This window comes from Amborella trichopoda, chromosome 4, assembly GCF_054954075.1.
Source record: "Amborella trichopoda isolate Santa Cruz 75 chromosome 4, AtrichopodaSantaCruz75HAP2 v2.0, whole genome shotgun sequence".
Classification (NCBI taxonomy): Eukaryota; Viridiplantae; Streptophyta; class Magnoliopsida; order Amborellales; family Amborellaceae; genus Amborella; species Amborella trichopoda.
The window spans coordinates 7196823-7215013 of NC_142339.1; the positions used below are offsets into that span (position 1 = coordinate 7196823).

Sequence of the window (18191 nt, forward strand, 5' to 3'; positions counted from 1 at the left end):
AATGGTGTGGATTTCTCCCCCCTTTCATCTCTCTCTCTCTAAAAGGGGTAGAAATCTACGCCTTTTTATCTTTCTTCCAAAAATGAGGTGAAGGTGCACCTCATGTTTCCATTTGAGAGAGATGTGTGTGAGAGAGAGTAACAGAAGAGAGAGAGATGCATGGCCGAAGATCTCTCTCCAATTGGCGACATGTCCAAGGCCCTCTCTCTCCCTTGGGTACATTGCCAAAGGCCCATCTCCTCCTTTGTTTAAAAAAACATTAGGGGCTTTTTCATATGAAAAATTGTTTCATACGGGCTGGATCGCATTTCTGCGTATATGTTTCAAAAAGTATAAAGCATCCATCTTAACGATGGATGCAAGTAGGTTCTATCTAAAACCAATGGAATCTATGATTTAAATATTTTATTATTAAAATTATTATTTTTAGTTTTTAAATTTTTATTTTATATATATATATATTCATGATCTCCATGTTAGAGATTATATGTCTTTAAAAAGTAAACCTTAAAATTCAACTCAAAAATAAATTTATTAAGAGATCCACTTTTCTACCTATACGGGCTTGGCCACATAAAAACCGGATCCTTTTCCTACAATACGAATAGAGTTACTCGACTTGGGCAAACGCCGAGTTCATGCCCAAGTTCTCAACCCCTGTTCAGGACTAATTCAAATTTCGCTGATTTTTTTTTATATTCATCTCGTCTTCTGTGTAAACTTAAATTAGAATGGGTTTAAGGAGAGTCCATGGCCAAAACCCCCTCAAACGTATATACGCCAAACTAATAATTTAAGAAGAAAAAAAAAAAAAATTTCAAATACTGTTGTATGTGCCATGTCACAAAAATAAAAACAATACAAAAATGAATAAAAGAGAACATGTCTCTTGGCCTATGCTGGTCAAGGTAGGCAAAGCAACATAAGTTCCAATTCCACCGATATTAAGTTAAACATTAAAAAGAAAAAAAGGGTAAGATATTATTCGGGAAAAAAATTAAGGAATAAAGAATGGGCTTAAGGCTAGGTGGTCAGGCGCCATACTATGATCTTTTTAGTTTATTTTTATCACGGGCAAGGGACTTTCTTTCCCCACTGAATTACACCAAAAAAAAAAGAGATTGAAAACCTAAATTTTCAGAAATTAGGTTTGAGCTAGATTTTTAAGAATTGGGTTTTGAACTTTGAGTGGTTAGTAGGTTGATGTTAGCAATACTACATCCATCCCAAATTCAATTCCCACCTCTGAAGCCAAAAAAAAAACAAATAAAGAAATAAACCCTCTCTATATATATATAAATAATGGGTCGGCTTTTTTTTGTTTAATCATCATAATGGATTGCATTAGTAATTTACTAATTTAATTAGAACGTCCTTATCTTAAAGTGTACACCTTAATAGGGGAAGACACTTTTACGATAAGCATCAAATAAATATATAAAAAGTAAAAACAACACTCGTATTTTCTTATTGAGAGTTCTGGTATTTTCATAATGAGCAATTACTATGAGCATCATTAATATATCTTAGTTTAGTTTAAGTTCTTTGTGGAGTACAAGCTTCAAAGTATAGACAATCATATATCGAGTCAAGTGAAGTTGTGCCCACTAAATGTACCAAATTTTTTTTTTTTTTGCCTATTTATGGATAAGGACACGGTTTCCATAAGTCTATGTAAAAATGAGTCACCTGTTAAAAATCTATATTTGAGATGTATTTTTTGACCTAATTTTTTAGGGCATGTAATCTCTAACATGGACATCATGAATATGAATAAATAAATAAATTTTGAAAATTGAAAATAATAATTCTATTAAGAAACCATTTGGACCGTTAGTTTCAATTATTTTTAAATAGACCACCTATTTGCATTCATCTTTAAAATGGATGACGTATACCTCAACCACCATAAATGTATAAATGCAATACCGAGTGAAACAATTTTCCTATGGATAAAGACATGGGAATGCATACAATAACGTCATTTACCTTTGGTGCAGGAGGACACAATTACTTACAACCATCCAACGTGAAATCTAATAACTTGGGTGTGTCATAAAGTTCAAGAAAATTTCTTTTGAACTTTGAGCTTGGTCAATGAAATAAATGCAGCCACCCAATTTCACATCCAATGGTCATGATTAATTCTAATCACCTTATACCAAAGATAAGTGGTCTCATTATATACTTTCCCTAAAGACATATCTCCATTATAAATCTTTGCCAATTATATAGTAAAAAAATATGGATAACATATCTCCATTCTACAACTAATATCCAAAATTACATATTACAAGTATAAACCATTAAAAAAAGGGTGCGGTTTCTACAAGGTTGCAACCTTAAACAATCAAATTAATGCGCACCTTAAAATTTTATCATAATATGTAATTTTGTTGTAAAAACTCTTTAGTATTATCTTCAAATCTATTTTCATACCAAATTAGAAAATTTTAAATTCCAAAAATGGTTAAAATCAAGTAGATCTATAAACATATGAAAATCTTAAAAATTGAAGGTCTTGACAATGTGTTGCAAAATACACTATTTTTGGGATTCAAAAACTACTTTTTTTTTTTCATATACATATATCTTGATGTCGAGATGATCGATTAAAATGTTTTTTCAACATAAAACAATATTTTCGATAGATTTGTGAGGTGCATATGTGATTCTACATTATAAGGTTGATTATATAAACTTTTTTTTAAAAAAATACATTGAATGATTATAAAAAAGACAATGTAACCATAGATATCCATCTTACCCTTCATCTCTACTTATATTTCAATGAGAGCCATCAACACTATTTAGTTTCCAAGTATAAAGGGGTGTTTTAGAGTCCCGAGCACTGAGTGCTACTAAGAAAAGCATGTTGTCCGCCACTAAAACTCTCTCTCACTAAGTCTAAAGAAAAAGCTCAACTCTCCCCTCTCTCTTATCATCTCTCTCTCACTAAAAGTCCACAGAAGAGGACAAGGAAACGGAACAGAACGTTCGGCAGAACGGAAACTACGAGAAAACAACCAAATCATGTGAAATTATTATTATGATGCAAACAACAAAACGACAAATAGCGACAGCTATGAATGTAACACGTCTCTTACGTTACGGGCCTCATACACACAAATACCTCAATTAAATCAAAAGCCTAAAAAATACCCAATAAAAGTATTCGTATGCTGGATGCTCTAATCCTCAGGACCACTTGGAATATATGGTCATGATTGGCCGTCACCATCAAATCAATGAGTTGAATGGTGTGGAGAGTGGGACCCAAGTTCCAATTCTAGTCATTCTTCAATGGGACCTGGCTCGATTATAATCCACATGGATGGCAATGACCTGGGCTGGCCCTTGCCCTCTATGGGCTCTGGGCCGCTCCAAAAACAAATGAGGAAAAAATAATTGAGAAAAACAAGAATGAAAAAGAGGCCCGAAGCCCTACACTCAATCTACAGTTTGTAGCCTAGACCTTACATTTTTAGGGCCGGGCTGCTTGGCCCGTTGCGTTGCTAGAGAGATGAATCTCATGGCCACATGGAATTCCGATGTGGTTATGAGAATCACAATTTCCTTTTGAGCGTGTATGCTATGCACCTGCAGTGGCATAAACTGGACACTTACTCCTTGGGTAGAGTACTAACTTGGGAGGATTTTTTTTATCCAAATTTTTTGAAGTACATAAAAATCACTAGATGATTATATTCAAAAGAAAAAGAATTTGAATGACTTTTTTGACACTTATATCTCACCCTTCAAAAATTCAAGAGTTTCTTTTTTTTCGGGGATTTTCGGGGATTAATTGGACGGTTTCTATTAAGTATCGAGGCACTATGTTTGCTTCGAGCCTACATAGGAAACTCAATTAGGATTTTTTTTTTATTGAAATCTTTTGGCATCCTTAAATTGTCCCGGGACCACTCAAATATACATCATAAATGACATAAAATAAATAATAACGATTTCTATGGTAACCACCAACAAAAATGATGAAATGACAATATAAAATACGCCTGTTTTGGGTAGGTCAGACTGATGCATGGCGTGCTTCTTAAGCCACATGACTACATATAAAGCAATGCACCATGGTGTATTGTACACACCATTTTGTATTTGGATCATCCCAATGACGTGGAGAGATCATTTACTTTTAGGTGTGACAATTACTCTTAATAAATAGATGTCAAATTGGATGGTTTAAGATAAATGATGGAGTTTGAGAAAAAATTTTGAACTTTAAATCCATACAAGACACTCCTATAAATCACCCAATTTGAATTTTAAAGAACAAGAATGATGATGACTACCTTGTACAAAAATTAAATGATCTCTTTTTCCTTTTTGCTCACCCTACAACATTACAACTGTCGTCCATAAGACTATAGTATAGTTTATGGTTGTCCGCTAACTTCCTTTTCTGATCATTGAAATCAAATATGGACCTGGTTTCTATGCTGCCAGGCCTACATATGTTGAAATACGAACCTATGAATCTATATGTTAAAAAAACAGGTTTATTAATAAATATATTTTTGAGATGTATTTTTGGACTCAATATTTAAGGACATATAATCTTTAATATGGAGATCATGAATATGAAAAAAATAAATAATTTTAAAAACTAAAAATAATAATTCTAATAAAAAAACATTCGAACCATTAGTTTCCATTGTTTTTGGACAGAACACCTACTTGCATCCACACTTTTTGGACCCTATATATGGTAATGCAATATAGTTCGCATGAGACAAAAGTTTGGACCCTATATATAGTCATGCAGTCCAGTTCGCATGAGACATTTCCAACAAATATTGACATGAGTAATTCTTTGGTATATTCTTCATTCTTTATACATAGACTATAAGGCAAGATTAAGTGCCAATTCTTTGTTATAAAATGTATATTAATTTTTTACATCTCTAAATTATGTTTTTTACCCTTTTATATTATTATTCCAAAAATGCCTTCAAATTGGCACTTAACCTCTTCTAATGCCTATTCACTTCTTTTCCTTTTCCTACTTCGCTGGCCCTCTTTGACCCACCCTGTGGCAAATCCAGAGTGCGAGTAATGGAAAAATGAAAAAGATCCACCCTTTGGCAATTCCAAAGTGCGGGTAAGGGAAAAATGAAAAAGATTGGGGAAAATGTGAACTTCACAAGAACTTATAAATACTACAAAAAAAAAAAAATGATATAAAAAAAATCTTTATATAGGTGAGGTTTGTATAAGATTGCAATATTAAACAATCACAGTACGGCACACCTTTGAATTTTATCAAAAGGACGTAATTTTGTATTAAACAATTCTTATGATGGCTTGAAAATCCATTTTTATCTCTAAAAAAAAACAGGGGGGTCTAGTTAGGTGAGGACAGAAAGAATATCCAAAAGGAAAAGAAACATGACAAGCAAAGTTTCCATTAAATATTATTCTTATTACAATTTAATAATATCCGATAAAAGGAAAACCCCCAACCAACAAATAATCAACCCATCTGTGTATCTGATATCTGTACAAAACTGAGGCGTCTAAAATTTAATTTAATTGCAAATAAAGGTGGAAAAACCAAAATGAGACCAAGTTGTGAGAGATGGGTCCATGAGCTCTCAATAGACAGGAGATCTTCTAGGGATGCCTTTCCTTTTGTGTAGCTTTCTCTTTGGTTTCAAGACAGGGAGAAGCCATTGAGGATTGGCATCAAAAGCTTCCTCTTCTATTGATCCAGTTAACTCCTCCTCTTCTTCTGGTTCTTCTTCATCTTGACTACAGCTACTTATGCCTGAAACATCCTCTTTGCCTTCGGAACCGTCATCTTTTCCAGGAAAGGATATGAATTCAGGCAACGGTAACCACTTGCATAGTGCATTGGACCCTTTGTTCGCATCTACGTCTTTAACCTGTAGATTTTTTAGCAACAGTGAAAAGAAAAAGCATAAATTCACAGAGGTAGAATGTAATAAAGACTGTAAAAAACCTACACATCAATGGTGAGAATTTAGACAATTTTGGATGGGCCAACAAACTTGATAGAAGACAAATCATGATACATTCATGCCCTCTATTGACTCTCTCAAACTATCATCTCTTACGCTCTCTCTCAATTATGTCAAAACAAAATACATGGATTCTACGGGTGGCAACGGGTTGTGTATGGGTCGGGTCAGGCTAAACCCAAACCCAGACCCGAATAATATTACCCAAACCCCAACAGTATTTAGGTTCAGGTTTTGGAGTTGGACCCAACCATTTGGGTCCAAAAGTTGGAAACATACCCGTACCCATTGGTTCACAGGTTTATCGAGTCGGGTCCCTGGTATGGTCGGGTCTATTATCACCTTCATATACCCATATTATTGGCAACAAAGCCACAATTATCAGCCTTTAAATTTCAAATCGTCAGATTAATCATTTAAAAATGCCTACAAATTCTTATTGTATTTGATCATTAATACACCAAATAAAGACCCAAATAGTATTTGGGTCCAGGTTTTGAACCCAAAACCAATCAACCAAACCCAAATATTAGACCCACGCCCGGAACCTTGTCGGGTCTACCGACAGGTCCCAATCCCCATTGCCACCCCTTATGAAATCACGGGTAAAGAGCAATAAAGAATGTTAAAAGAGCTACACTTCTAGAGTGAGAATTTAGACCATTTTGTCATGCCATCTGTAAATTTTATCAAACTCTCTCTCTCTCTCTCTGTCAATTCTGTCTTCACACTCTCATTCTCGCTTAATTCCATCAAATCACCATGCTCTCTCTCTCTCTTGGCCTTAATATCACTTAAATAAAGACCGATATCCCTTTCAATCATCCATTTGGGTGGAAAAAATTTAAGACATTGACAAAGTGAGTTAAAAAAACAGAAAAGTGAAAAAGCTACAAGCTTTCATCTCTGTCTCTCTCTCTTCACATTTACTTTACTATTCGAAGAATTGACTAGACCACCACCACTACCCTTTTTTCTCTCTCTAGACCACCAACACCACCTCGACAACAGCTCAACTGCCCCCACTCGCAATAAGTGAATAAACTAGGTGATGTCAGTAAGAGTTTGACTATACGGTGCAAAAACCAAAGGGTGAGCCTTGTATAAGGTGTCATCCTTATTGAAGTAAGTTACGGCGCAAAAACTAAAGGTTGAGCCTGGTTTAAGGTGTATCTTTATACTATTGAAGTAAGGTGCATCTCAAAACTATGCCCAAAATGCACTTTCAGCACCGCAAAGCCTTGCGATGATATAAGCATATTTGTGCCCTAAGCCTTGTGATGATATAAACATATGTTGTTGCCTCCAATTATGAAATATAGAGTTTTAAAAATAATGGCAGTTAAATAAATCTATAAATACTTAAAAATCTTGAAAATAAACATAAAAGATGAACTGCAGAAAAATTCCCCCTTTTTAATGTCTATGAATCTTGAGATTATAAATTTGAGAATTTTTGACATACAAATAACCTTCACAAATGGGTTTTTAGGTTCACCTTACGAATTACACCTTATATTAACATTTCCAAAACTAAAATGTCTTAGAGGAGTGAAAGAGAGAGAGCATACAACATGGATTTCTGTGCATGCAAATAACAATTATAACTTGAAAGAAACCACTCAAATTCAACACAAACATGTATAACGACCATTATTTAATAAAATGAATACTCTTTTCTTCTTTAGAACTTCAAAATGGGAACAAAACCCAAATAGGTGCAAACTGCATTAAATTAAAGAAGAAGAACGAACCTTGCATGAAACCGAGCAGTATTTGTAACCATCTTTTAAACCTCTATCACACATCCGACATTTGCTTGGGAGCACCTTTGTCAGCTTCGTTTGTGGCCTTGCGTTCAAGAAAACTACTTTTGCACCATTTATTCTATAAGTCTGAGAAAATAAGAAAAATAAACTCATAATCAATAAAACTATGAATTAATACGGTAAATTAAATATAAATTGCTAGTAATAGAGTCCTATGGTTTCCCAAAAAAAACTCCCTCATGATTAGATGCTGGAATGTTTTCAACCCAATTAGTCCATCTGCAATTTTTCACTCCAACAAAAAATCACTTTTAATTCCAAAAGCAATCAAAAGTCACTGCTACAAAAAAATCATTTTTAATTCCAATGCAAGATTTAAAAGTCAATAAAATGAAGGACATATTTCTCAATTTAAAGGATGAGCTTGAGAGTTAACAAAAATGGAGGAGTGTTGATAAGAACCTTAAGAAAAGATAGCTAACCCTAATTCAATTTGAATAATCATCAACATAAAATGACAAGAATACCCCTATAATTTCCCAAAAATTATGGCTCTTATATACCCTGAATTTAGAAAGTTATTGAAAAAGTAAAAGACACATTTCCAAAATGATAAGGATATACAGCTCATAATCATTGCAAAGGATTTGTACTCATGCTAACGACCACGGGTTTCACGCAAAATTGCCCCTTAGTTATTAGTAATTTTGATAACGATTATTCAATTACAAATGATCACCCTAAAAGACCACACAGTAAAACAGAAGGAATGGTGAAAGTTTACTGAAGGAATGGGGAAAGTAATGGCGATCAAAATCCCAGAAGATTAAATAAACAAAAAAACACAAAAAGGAAAAAAGAAGACTAAACCGAAATTGAAGAAAATCCTTGATAAAGATAGAAAATAAATCCAGAAAAAAAAAACCAAAAAGTGAAAGATTGCTAAATCAAGCCAAACAAATCTGAGAAGAAATAGACAATATATTATTATCAAGACGATTGCCTTGAAACAGAACAGGGTGAAATGAGTAAAATTGGGTGAAAATGATTTAGTAAAAATGAAAGCTTGCTAAATCAAGACAATTAATACTCAGAAAAAAAAAATAAAAAAATAGAAAAGCAGATTCACCGAAACAGAGCAACGGGAAATCTAATCCAAAAAAACAGATGCAAACACAAAGAAGAAAACATTAAATGAAAATAATAATTCATGTTACAGACCTGAATTTGATAGCAATCCAAGTATTTATGCATGTCTTGCAAGCGTATAACATCGTTGTATACATATCTCCTGACCTGCAAAAATTTATGGCGGCTATGGCTCTTCTGACAGTGTGTGCATATGCATCGAACACAAGTTAAACAAAACAAGTTCATCTCATTTTTCTTCTGATCCTTATGTTCATGACAAATTGCGAAGAACTTGCTCTCCATCAATTGCTCTAACCAGGCCGGCTTCTGATTAAAAAAAATGAAAAAATAGAGGTATTAGATTGCAAATTTGACGTCATTTATAGTCTTATAGATCAATTTCCCTTTTCTGAGAATAATAACTAAGCATGAATTAAAAAAATAAAATAAAAATCAATCATTGAGAAACCTTCCACTGAAATGAGAAAACAAGCATCTATGAGAATTAATTGGCCTAAAAAATTAATGATTTTCAACAAAACAATCACACAATACAAACCTGGCAATATAAATCCATGATGTATAGTATTTGAAACCACAGTAAGCTGCAGCAAAAAAATTCGAAATTGGATACAAAGGTGAAACCCCAGAGAATAAACAGAACTCAAATTTGCAGAGTTAACAAATTAGAATAAAATTCTACAAATTAGAATAAAATTCTACCACGCCTGATTTTCCCCAAAGTCTCCGCTGATTTCCAAAAATTGATACACCGGAAAATGAAATTCCGGTTCGAAAATTATGTTTCCATAAAAAATACGCCGAAAACGAAGAAGCCGAAAGGTCTACAAACCTTCGCGCGGGCCTTACTTATAGCGGCGCTGCTACTACTGAACACTAGTATCACAGAGCGGGAAACGAGGCTGATCTCATCCGTCCGTTCTTCCACGAACCAACGGCCACAGATGAACCTCATTGTCGGCGAAGTCGAAAGCGAGAAGCAATACCATCCGTTCGATAATGTGAAGCCGACAATCTCAGCCGTTTGGATGCCGCACGCTTAGAGGTCACACGTGCGATGGGGTCCCACGCTCCTCCTTTAAAAATAGCTGGATTTTAAGGTTTTTTTAGCGTAATTTGGCGGCAGTGAGCTCCGCTAATTTAGAAGTGCGGTAGGTTTTGTGGGCGCCATTTTAGGCTTTTTTTTTTTCAAAAATAATTTTCAGTTTCACCTTTTTTTGAAATTCAAAGACAAGCATTCCGAAATTACCCTCTTATCATGACAAAATCTCGGTGTTAGCCTTCCTACCCTACGCGCTGGATCCCATTTTTTTGGCCCCTAGAAAATTTAGCAAATTTCGACCGAAATTTCGGGAATGTTGCGGTGGAGCTTGTTTTAGAATAATTATCAGTTCTTGTTATGATCGTAATGTACGGTCCATTTTTGAGGAAGAGATTTTGTCTGTCAAATCCTACCGTTGGTTTGAAAAACTACGTTACGGGCATCTCCAATGTGTTTATGCCACGCGGAGATTGTACCGGGGTAGCGGAATTTCGTAGTTTGAATGCGGCGGGAAACGAAATTTTGTAATCTACTTTTTTTAGTTGACTTTGGCGGGAAAGCGGTTATTGAAGAAAACGTTTTAAAAGATAGAAAAGAGAGAATCAAGTCAAAGAGATTTGCGTTGGCTAAACAGAGAAAGCGGATAAAATTGAAATCTAAGTTATTTACATTTAAAATACAAAAACAAAATTTATATCTAAAAATTTCCAAATAGTTAGATCATCTATTTAGAAGAAAAATCTTTGGATATTTAGTAATTATTGGAAAATATTTGTCATTTATTGTTATGTTTTATTTGTTTGTAGGAAGTGCTTGATACATCGCACGATTGCAAGTTTTTGGGCCGTCTAATTTTTACCGCTTTAACCAGCTCTGATATGAATATCTTTCTAACGCTTCTGGGTACATGGCTTAAAATTTATTTTCATCTCTTACTATAAAACTTCTTTTGTTTTTTTTTTTTGGGAACATTCATGAGCAGATCCATGAACACTCGAAAATCTTGAAAATGGACCATCTAAACCAACGTTTTAAAAAACGCCGAGTCGAACCGGACTCGCCCGGTTCGACTCGGAAATAGTGAAAAAGGAACCGGATCGCCCCGAAAATCGGAAATCGTCCGGTTCTAGAGAGAACCGGACGATTCTGTACAGTGAATCGCGATTCACTGTACGGAATCGGCGAGTCCGAACAGTGAATCGGCGATTCCGTACGGAATTTTTTTTTTTTTTTTTTTTTTTTTTTTTTGGTAATCCATGATAGATTTTTTTTGTAATCCATGATCGAATTTTTTGGTTTTTTGTAACCCATAATAGAATTTTTTGTAATCCATGATCGAAATGTTTGTTTTCTTTTCTTGTAATCCATGATCGATTTTTTTGTTTTTTTTTTTTTTTTTGTAACCCATGATAGAATTTTTTGTAATCCATGATCGAATGTTTTGTAATATATGATCGAAATGTTTGTTTTTTTTTTGTAATCCATGATTGAAATGTTTGTTTGTTTTTTTTTAATCCATGATTGAATTTTTTGTTTTTTGCTTTTTTTGTAACCCATGATAGAGTTTTTTGTAATCCATGATTGAATTTTTTGTAATCCATGATCGAACTATTTTTTTCTTTTTTTGTAATCCACGATTGAATTTTTTGTTTTTTTTGTTTGTTTTTTTTTTGTAATCCATGATCGAATTTTATGTAATCCATGATCGAATTTTATGTAATCCATGATTGAATTTTTTGAAAATTTGTGATTTTTTTTGTTTAATCCATGATCGAATTTTTTTTTGTAATCCATGATAGAATTTTTTGAAAATTTGTGATTTTTTTTTTAATCCATGATAGATTTTTTTGAAAATTTGTTTTTTTTTTTTTTTAATCCATATTATTCAAAGAGAAAACGAGAGAGATGATGATTCCGAGGCCACCCTATCCCAACCATATTATTCACATATCGAGTCCCAACAGCAACAGTGTAGGGATGAGCACGAAATACTGTAAATTAAATGCTGAACGGCGGTTCATGCAGGGAAAGAACATATCAATATTTGCATATTCATTCAAAAACATGAAAATTCTTAATGGAGTACCCTCATTTTTTATTGAATTCCTAAAAACCAATATTTATAATGAATTTTAATAATTTTTTCGGATTTTTTTGAAGCTTTATTCTGACCGATTCACCCGATTCCGATCCGGATCGCCGATTTGCCGATCCGGATCGGTTTTTGAAAAGCCCGATCCGGGTCACCGATCCGGTTTTTAAACCATTGATCTAAACAATGCATTACGAGATACATTATTTTCAAGATATGAAATATATTTTTTCTCATGTCCATGCATCTTGAAATCTAGACGGTCAATTTGAGGATTTTTTGGCATCGAAACAAGCTCTTCCCGTGGGTTTTTTGAGGTGTGGCTTAATTTGATTGTTTTGAGCAGTGTCCGAAAGAACCCGTTGGGCCAACTAGATGGTCATGGCTCGAACCACTTAGTCGGACCGACTCCGACTTAGTTGGCCGATTGCTGCCAAGTTTTATATTAAAAAAAAGAAATGGGGGCAAAAAAAAACCCAAAAAAACTGTAAAAGATGTTTAAATTTTATATGTATTGTTTTTTTATATTGTCAAATAAAATAAACGAAACAATAAAATATTATAGGCATAATTGGGTTTCGGCAAAAGAAAATTAAGTACATCAAGCAATGTTTTTTCAGTGAGCTAGTAATTGAAGAAGATCATATATTTCAGTGAACTAGTAATTGAAGAAGATCATATCTTATACATCACAAACAATGCCTTAAAATATTTAAATAAGAGGAAAAAAAAGAGATAGACCAAAAGAAGTTGGGGGGGGGGGAGGGGGGAGAAAAAAGAGTTGGCGTACGTACCCCAACCCTAAGAGAGAGAGAGAAAGAGAGTTTGGGGCACGTACCCCCTTGCCACACAGAGAAAGACTGACTGTGCGGGAGAGAGAGATGGCTCACAAAGTTCTTTACATTGCCTATGAAATTGGGCCTATTTGGGCTCGGCTAGTGCCCAAGTCCGCTTTAGTCGATTAATTTTTTAAATGTCGGCCTTTTCAAACAAGGGTTTAGAGCATCGCCCTTATATAAACTTTTTCATTGTACAAGGCTGAGGCCCTAAACAATCAAAGTAAAGCGTACCTTCAAATAGTATCCAAATATGTTGTTTCAATACTTAAAGGGTGTGGTTTCCATAAGGTTGCAACCTTAAACAATCCAATTAAAGCACACCTTAAAATTTTATTATAACATATAATTTTGATGTAAAATATTCTTAGGATTATCTCAAAATCCATTTTCATATTTAATTGTAAAATTTTAAACTCCAAAAATGGCTAAAATAAAGTAGATTTATAAACATACGAAAATATTGAAAATAGATGGTCTAGATAATGTGTATGTCTATGTTGAGATGATCAATTAGAGTATTTTTCAACATTAAAACAACATTTTTCAATAGATTTTTGAGGTGCATTCGTAGTTCTACATTTTAAGGTTGCAACCTTGTATAAACTTTTTCCACACTTAAAATCTTGGTGGCACCCTCAAAAAATTTTATCTCTACTTATAAAATTTAAAACTTCAAAATTAGTGTAGATCAAGTAGATATATGAACATTTGAAAATCTTGAAAATTGATGGTCCAGAAAATGCATTACTAAATGCACTATCTGCGAGACTTAAATCTATTTTTTTTCGTATTCCTACATCTTAAGGTCAAGATGACCGATTTGAGGATTTTTTAACAAGAAAACAACCTCTTTTAATGAATTTTTGAGGTTTGCTTTAGGGCCTCATCCTTATATAACATTTTTATGTAAAAGAAGAACTATTCTATATAAATTGCAAACTCACTTGTAGAAGGAAGCGGTTCATTACGTTATGGGAAAGATCTATACAGTGACTTCAAAAAGGCCGAATCTAGCATGGAATTGCAGATCCGACACATGAAGCAGTCACCTTACTCCAATTCTATGTATATATAAGAAAACGACCGAAGTTTAGAAGGCAATCGGCAGTTCCATACAATGAAACGACAGTTCTCTACCGTAAAACGGCATTTCGAGTTGTCGATTCACCGATCTAGACGGGTCTTTTCCTAATTCACTGTTTTTTACGTGTTTTTCACCGGTTCACTATTTTTACCACAATGTAAACCGATAATCTGGACCATCGATTCACCAATGTTGACCAGTTTTTCGGATGCTCGATATGGGTCACCGATCTATTTTTTAAATCATTGGATTTGTATATGCCACTACGTATAAGGAACAATGTTTGACAATTCGACTAGTGGCTGGGAATTGGAACCGGCCACTGGCTGGTCTGAATTTAGCCAATTTTTGTGGTTAAGTTCAAAGATATTGGAAAAAAAAAATCAAAAAAATAAGACTTATTTGTATATAATGTAGTTTCTAATATTTTCTATTATTTTGAAAAAAATTGGAAAGTGTTCGGGCCTTGAATACTTATTTTTACATTTTCTCTTTTTGGATTATTTCTAAAAATAAACCCATGGATTATTTAAAAAATACCCCCATGTACAAATTGCCTTCTTCGAAATCTATTTTTTCACTACTTTTTAACTTTATTTAGATTTGTTTTGTTTAAATTTACTGTAAACATAATCTTGATATTGTTTTGGAATTATTTTTTATTTTTTAACAATTTTTAGTCTGCTCAAGACCTGCTTTGCTTTTTTGGGTTTCGTTTTACTCGAACTGGCTCATGTAATCAAACATTGATAGGGATTTCATATATGCCAACCCTCTCCTAGTCATTTGTTCTAAATAGACAATTGAGATGGCCCCGGTCATAACATCACATCTAAATGCCATTTTATTTTTAATTTTCTTGACAAATTATATTGACATCAAATTGGAGGCACCCCATCCACTCATAGGGTAGCACCTACTAAAAATATATAAATTATTTATGATAAATTAAATAACCAAAATAATCCTAAAGGTTTTAGAGATATTTTTGTTATTTTATTTTTAAGATATTTTTATATATTTTTTAGGTGCACCCCTTTGAGAGATGTCACACACAAAATTTCATGTTCATATGATTTATAGAGAAAAACAAAAAAAAAACTCTAAGCCATAAGATCTTCGATAAAACGATAAGAGGCTCACTTGTGATATTAGGGTTGAAGTTGTCACAGTCATCCGTGCATATCAGATGAATGGGAGAGAGTGGTATATATGAATTCCCACAACCTTGTGGTATATAAAACGCTTTCATTTATTTTATTTGGACAATATGGACATGACACTATCTTAAAAGACGTGTCACTTTTTGACATTATCTAAAGAGATATATCAAATGTAGATCATCCAACTAAAATGGAATATACGTACATTTTACGAGTAAGATACCACCTTATAAACTACAACCTTTTTTAAAAAATAAAATACCTGAGTTATGAGTAACTAAGCTATGTATGTATGACCATTCATTTGATGGTCTCCACTTAATGTTAAAATATTGTTTTCTTCAATTACATACAAAATGCTAATGAAAATGTTCCTTTCTTTCTTTTTTTTTTTTGAAAATGAGGTTGCATCTCCAAATTTTGATGTCATGTCATGATATTATTCTCAGACAGATTTTCACTCAAGGAAGTGTATGCCCCAGGAGCATTTAGCCTTTTGACATTTTTTTTATCATGCCTCTATTTCGGTGCAAGTTTTGTGGGGAGGGGGGGTCCATAACATAGAGGGGTGGTGCTGGCCTTCCCACTACGGAGGGCAGTAGAGAAGGAGGTATTACCATTGGGCCCCACTGTTGTCGCCCTTTCCCTTTTCTAGAGAGAGATCCCTGGTTGCACTCATGTGGACCCTACCTAGTGTGTAGATGTATCCCTAAAAAAAATTAATTTTAAGATGAACTTTAGTTTTAAAATGCATAGGAGGCGATTATAATTTGGAAACATAAATAATTTTTAATTTGAAAAATATATCTTAACTTTGTCATATATGATCGGATCTACACCAGTTTTGGATCTAAGTTTTGGGGGTAATTCAATCGAAACCTACATTTTTTTTAAATGAACAGTGTAGGAGTTAATTTTTTTTAAGATATTAGTGGGAATAAAAACCACATTATAGTGATTAGGGTGTGGGGGTGCTACCACCACTTATTACAGCCCCTTTCCCTATTGGCAGTGGTTTAAAGATACTTTTACATCCTAAATCCATGAAAAAATTAGGGGGAGTGATGAGTCCAAGGACTCACATTAAACTTTTTCGTATATAAATAAATTAAATATTATTTTTGGAGCTCCCATGAAAATAAAATTCCCAGAAAAAATTATTAATCGACATATGTAAAGGGTGTGCATTGACATAAATTTGACTTGAAAGTACAATGTATATAGTTTGTGCACATTAGAAACATCACAACGAATGTTAAAGCGCAATGAACGATAATCAGTTGGTTGATCTCCATCATATTTCATGATTTCTTCCCCATTTAACTGGCCGTCCATCACTTCATCGGAGGAAAGAAGAGCTCGCCTTAATTGCCGAGATGCGTGTCATTTTGTCGAACGATACTCCATGATCTGAGTCACAAATTTCGGTAGTTTCGTGAATTGAAATTGTCTTTTATAAGTAGTATGATGAAACTAACTTTATGATTAATGAAATATAAGTTCCTCCTATGGCCCCATGAAAATTATTGTATATTTTCTCCATTTTTTTTTAAACATTAAGGGGCAATTTTCTATGTTAAGAATTATTTACAGTTAGGGCTGCCAAATGGCTTGATTGGTAAGGCCCGAAACTGCCTAGACCCAACTCGAAATTTGACCATAAAAAGCTGAAAGAGAGGACTAATGTTATCTTGCAGGGGAATATATATATATATATATATATATATATATATATATATAGGAAAACTCTTCCCAACGCCTATAGGTGAAAACGAAATGATTTCAAAACTCTTCCCAACGCTTATAGTTGAAAATAAACAATTATTTCGTCTACTCTCATCACCATCCAAACTTCATCGTACGGTCACAGTTGTCCGGTAATGTTTCAATTTTCATTTCTTTTTTCTACAAATCCAAATTACTTGAAATTTAGAGCGTGTGTACATCTTAGTGAAGTGTACCTAATAAAAATATTTAAAAAATAATTTGTAAAATATAAATTGACTAAAATACCCAAAAAATATGGGGGTATTTTAGTCAATTTATATTTTATGAATTATCATTTTTTTCATATTTTTATTAGGTGCACCTCACTAAGATGTACATATGCTCCAAATTTCAGATTATTTCGATTAGAAAAAAAAAAGAAAAATGAAACCCTACCAAACAACTGCGGCCGTGCGGTAGAGTTTGGTTAGTGATGAGGGTAGGTGAAATCACTGTTCATTTTCGCATATATATATATATAACACTACAAAATGCCTATAGGTTAAGTTCTACTGTACTTCACCTACACCTCATCACCATCTAAGTTTATCATATGGTCACAGTTGTTTGGTAGTATTTTAATTTTAATAATTTTTATCAATCAGATTTATCTAAAATTTGGGACGTATGTAAATATGACCTAGTCGTACCAAAATAAAATAATAAAAAAATAACAATTATAAATAACATAATGAAAATATCCCTGAAACTTCATAGGGATTTTAGGTCATTTTTATCATCCAACTTATTTTTTTCATATTTTATTCAAGTGCATCTCACTAAGACACATGCAAAATTTCAAATCATCATGATTAGTAAGAAAACATATTAAAATTTGAATACTATTGGATGTATATAACTGTGCGATGAACTTTAGACGATGAAAAAGTTGTAGGTGAAGTACTGTAGAACTTCACCTATAGGCGTTTTACAGTGTTATATATATATATATATATATATATATATATATATATATATATATATATATATATATATATATATATATATATATATATATACTACAAAATAACTATAGGCGAAAATGAACGGTGATTTCGCCTACTCTCATCACCATCCAAACTTCATTGCATAGTTACAGTTGTCTGGTATATTTTATTTTTTAGTTTTCATTTTTTTTTACTAATCGGAATGATTTAAAATTTAGAGCATACATACATCTTATTGAGACACACTTAATAAAAATATGAAAAAAATAATTTGTAAAATATAAATTGATTATAATACCCCGATAAATTTTCAGGCGTATTTTGGTAAATTTATACT

The 18191-nt window shown here is 33.1% G+C and overlaps 1 protein-coding gene across 2 annotated transcripts; it reads right to left on the minus strand.

Annotated features, from left to right (window-relative positions):
- Positions 1-5396: 5396 nt before the first annotated feature.
- On the minus strand, positions 5397-9786 carry LOC18421714 (protein RGF1 INDUCIBLE TRANSCRIPTION FACTOR 1). 2 transcript variants are annotated; one of them, XM_020662137.2, is made up of 5 exons: positions 9623-9786; positions 9459-9504; positions 8990-9226; positions 7754-7894; positions 5397-5903 (listed from the first exon to the last, which is right to left on the minus strand). In XM_020662137.2, the coding sequence occupies exons 2-5, from the start codon at positions 9474-9476 to the stop codon at positions 5613-5615; spliced, it is 687 nt and encodes a 228-aa protein (XP_020517796.1). In that variant the 5' UTR covers positions 9477-9504; positions 9623-9786; the 3' UTR covers positions 5397-5612. The 2 variants fall into 2 exon arrangements, with proteins under 2 accessions (XP_020517796.1, XP_088720804.1); XM_088864678.1 differs by having other exon boundaries at positions 9628-9732.
- Between the last annotated feature and the right edge of the window lie 8405 nt (positions 9787-18191).

What these genes read in the sequence shown, in the direction of transcription:
- LOC18421714 (XM_020662137.2), bottom strand. An exon ending in TGGATTGCTATCAAATTCAG is followed by an intron (nt 7,895 to 8,989) that starts GTCTGTAACATG and finishes TTATTTTCTCAG; the next exon opens with ACTTATAGAATAAATGGTGC. An exon ending in ACTGCTCGGTTTCATGCAAG is followed by an intron (nt 5,904 to 7,753) that starts GTTCGTTCTTCT and finishes AAAAATCTACAG; the next exon opens with GTTAAAGACGTAGATGCGAA.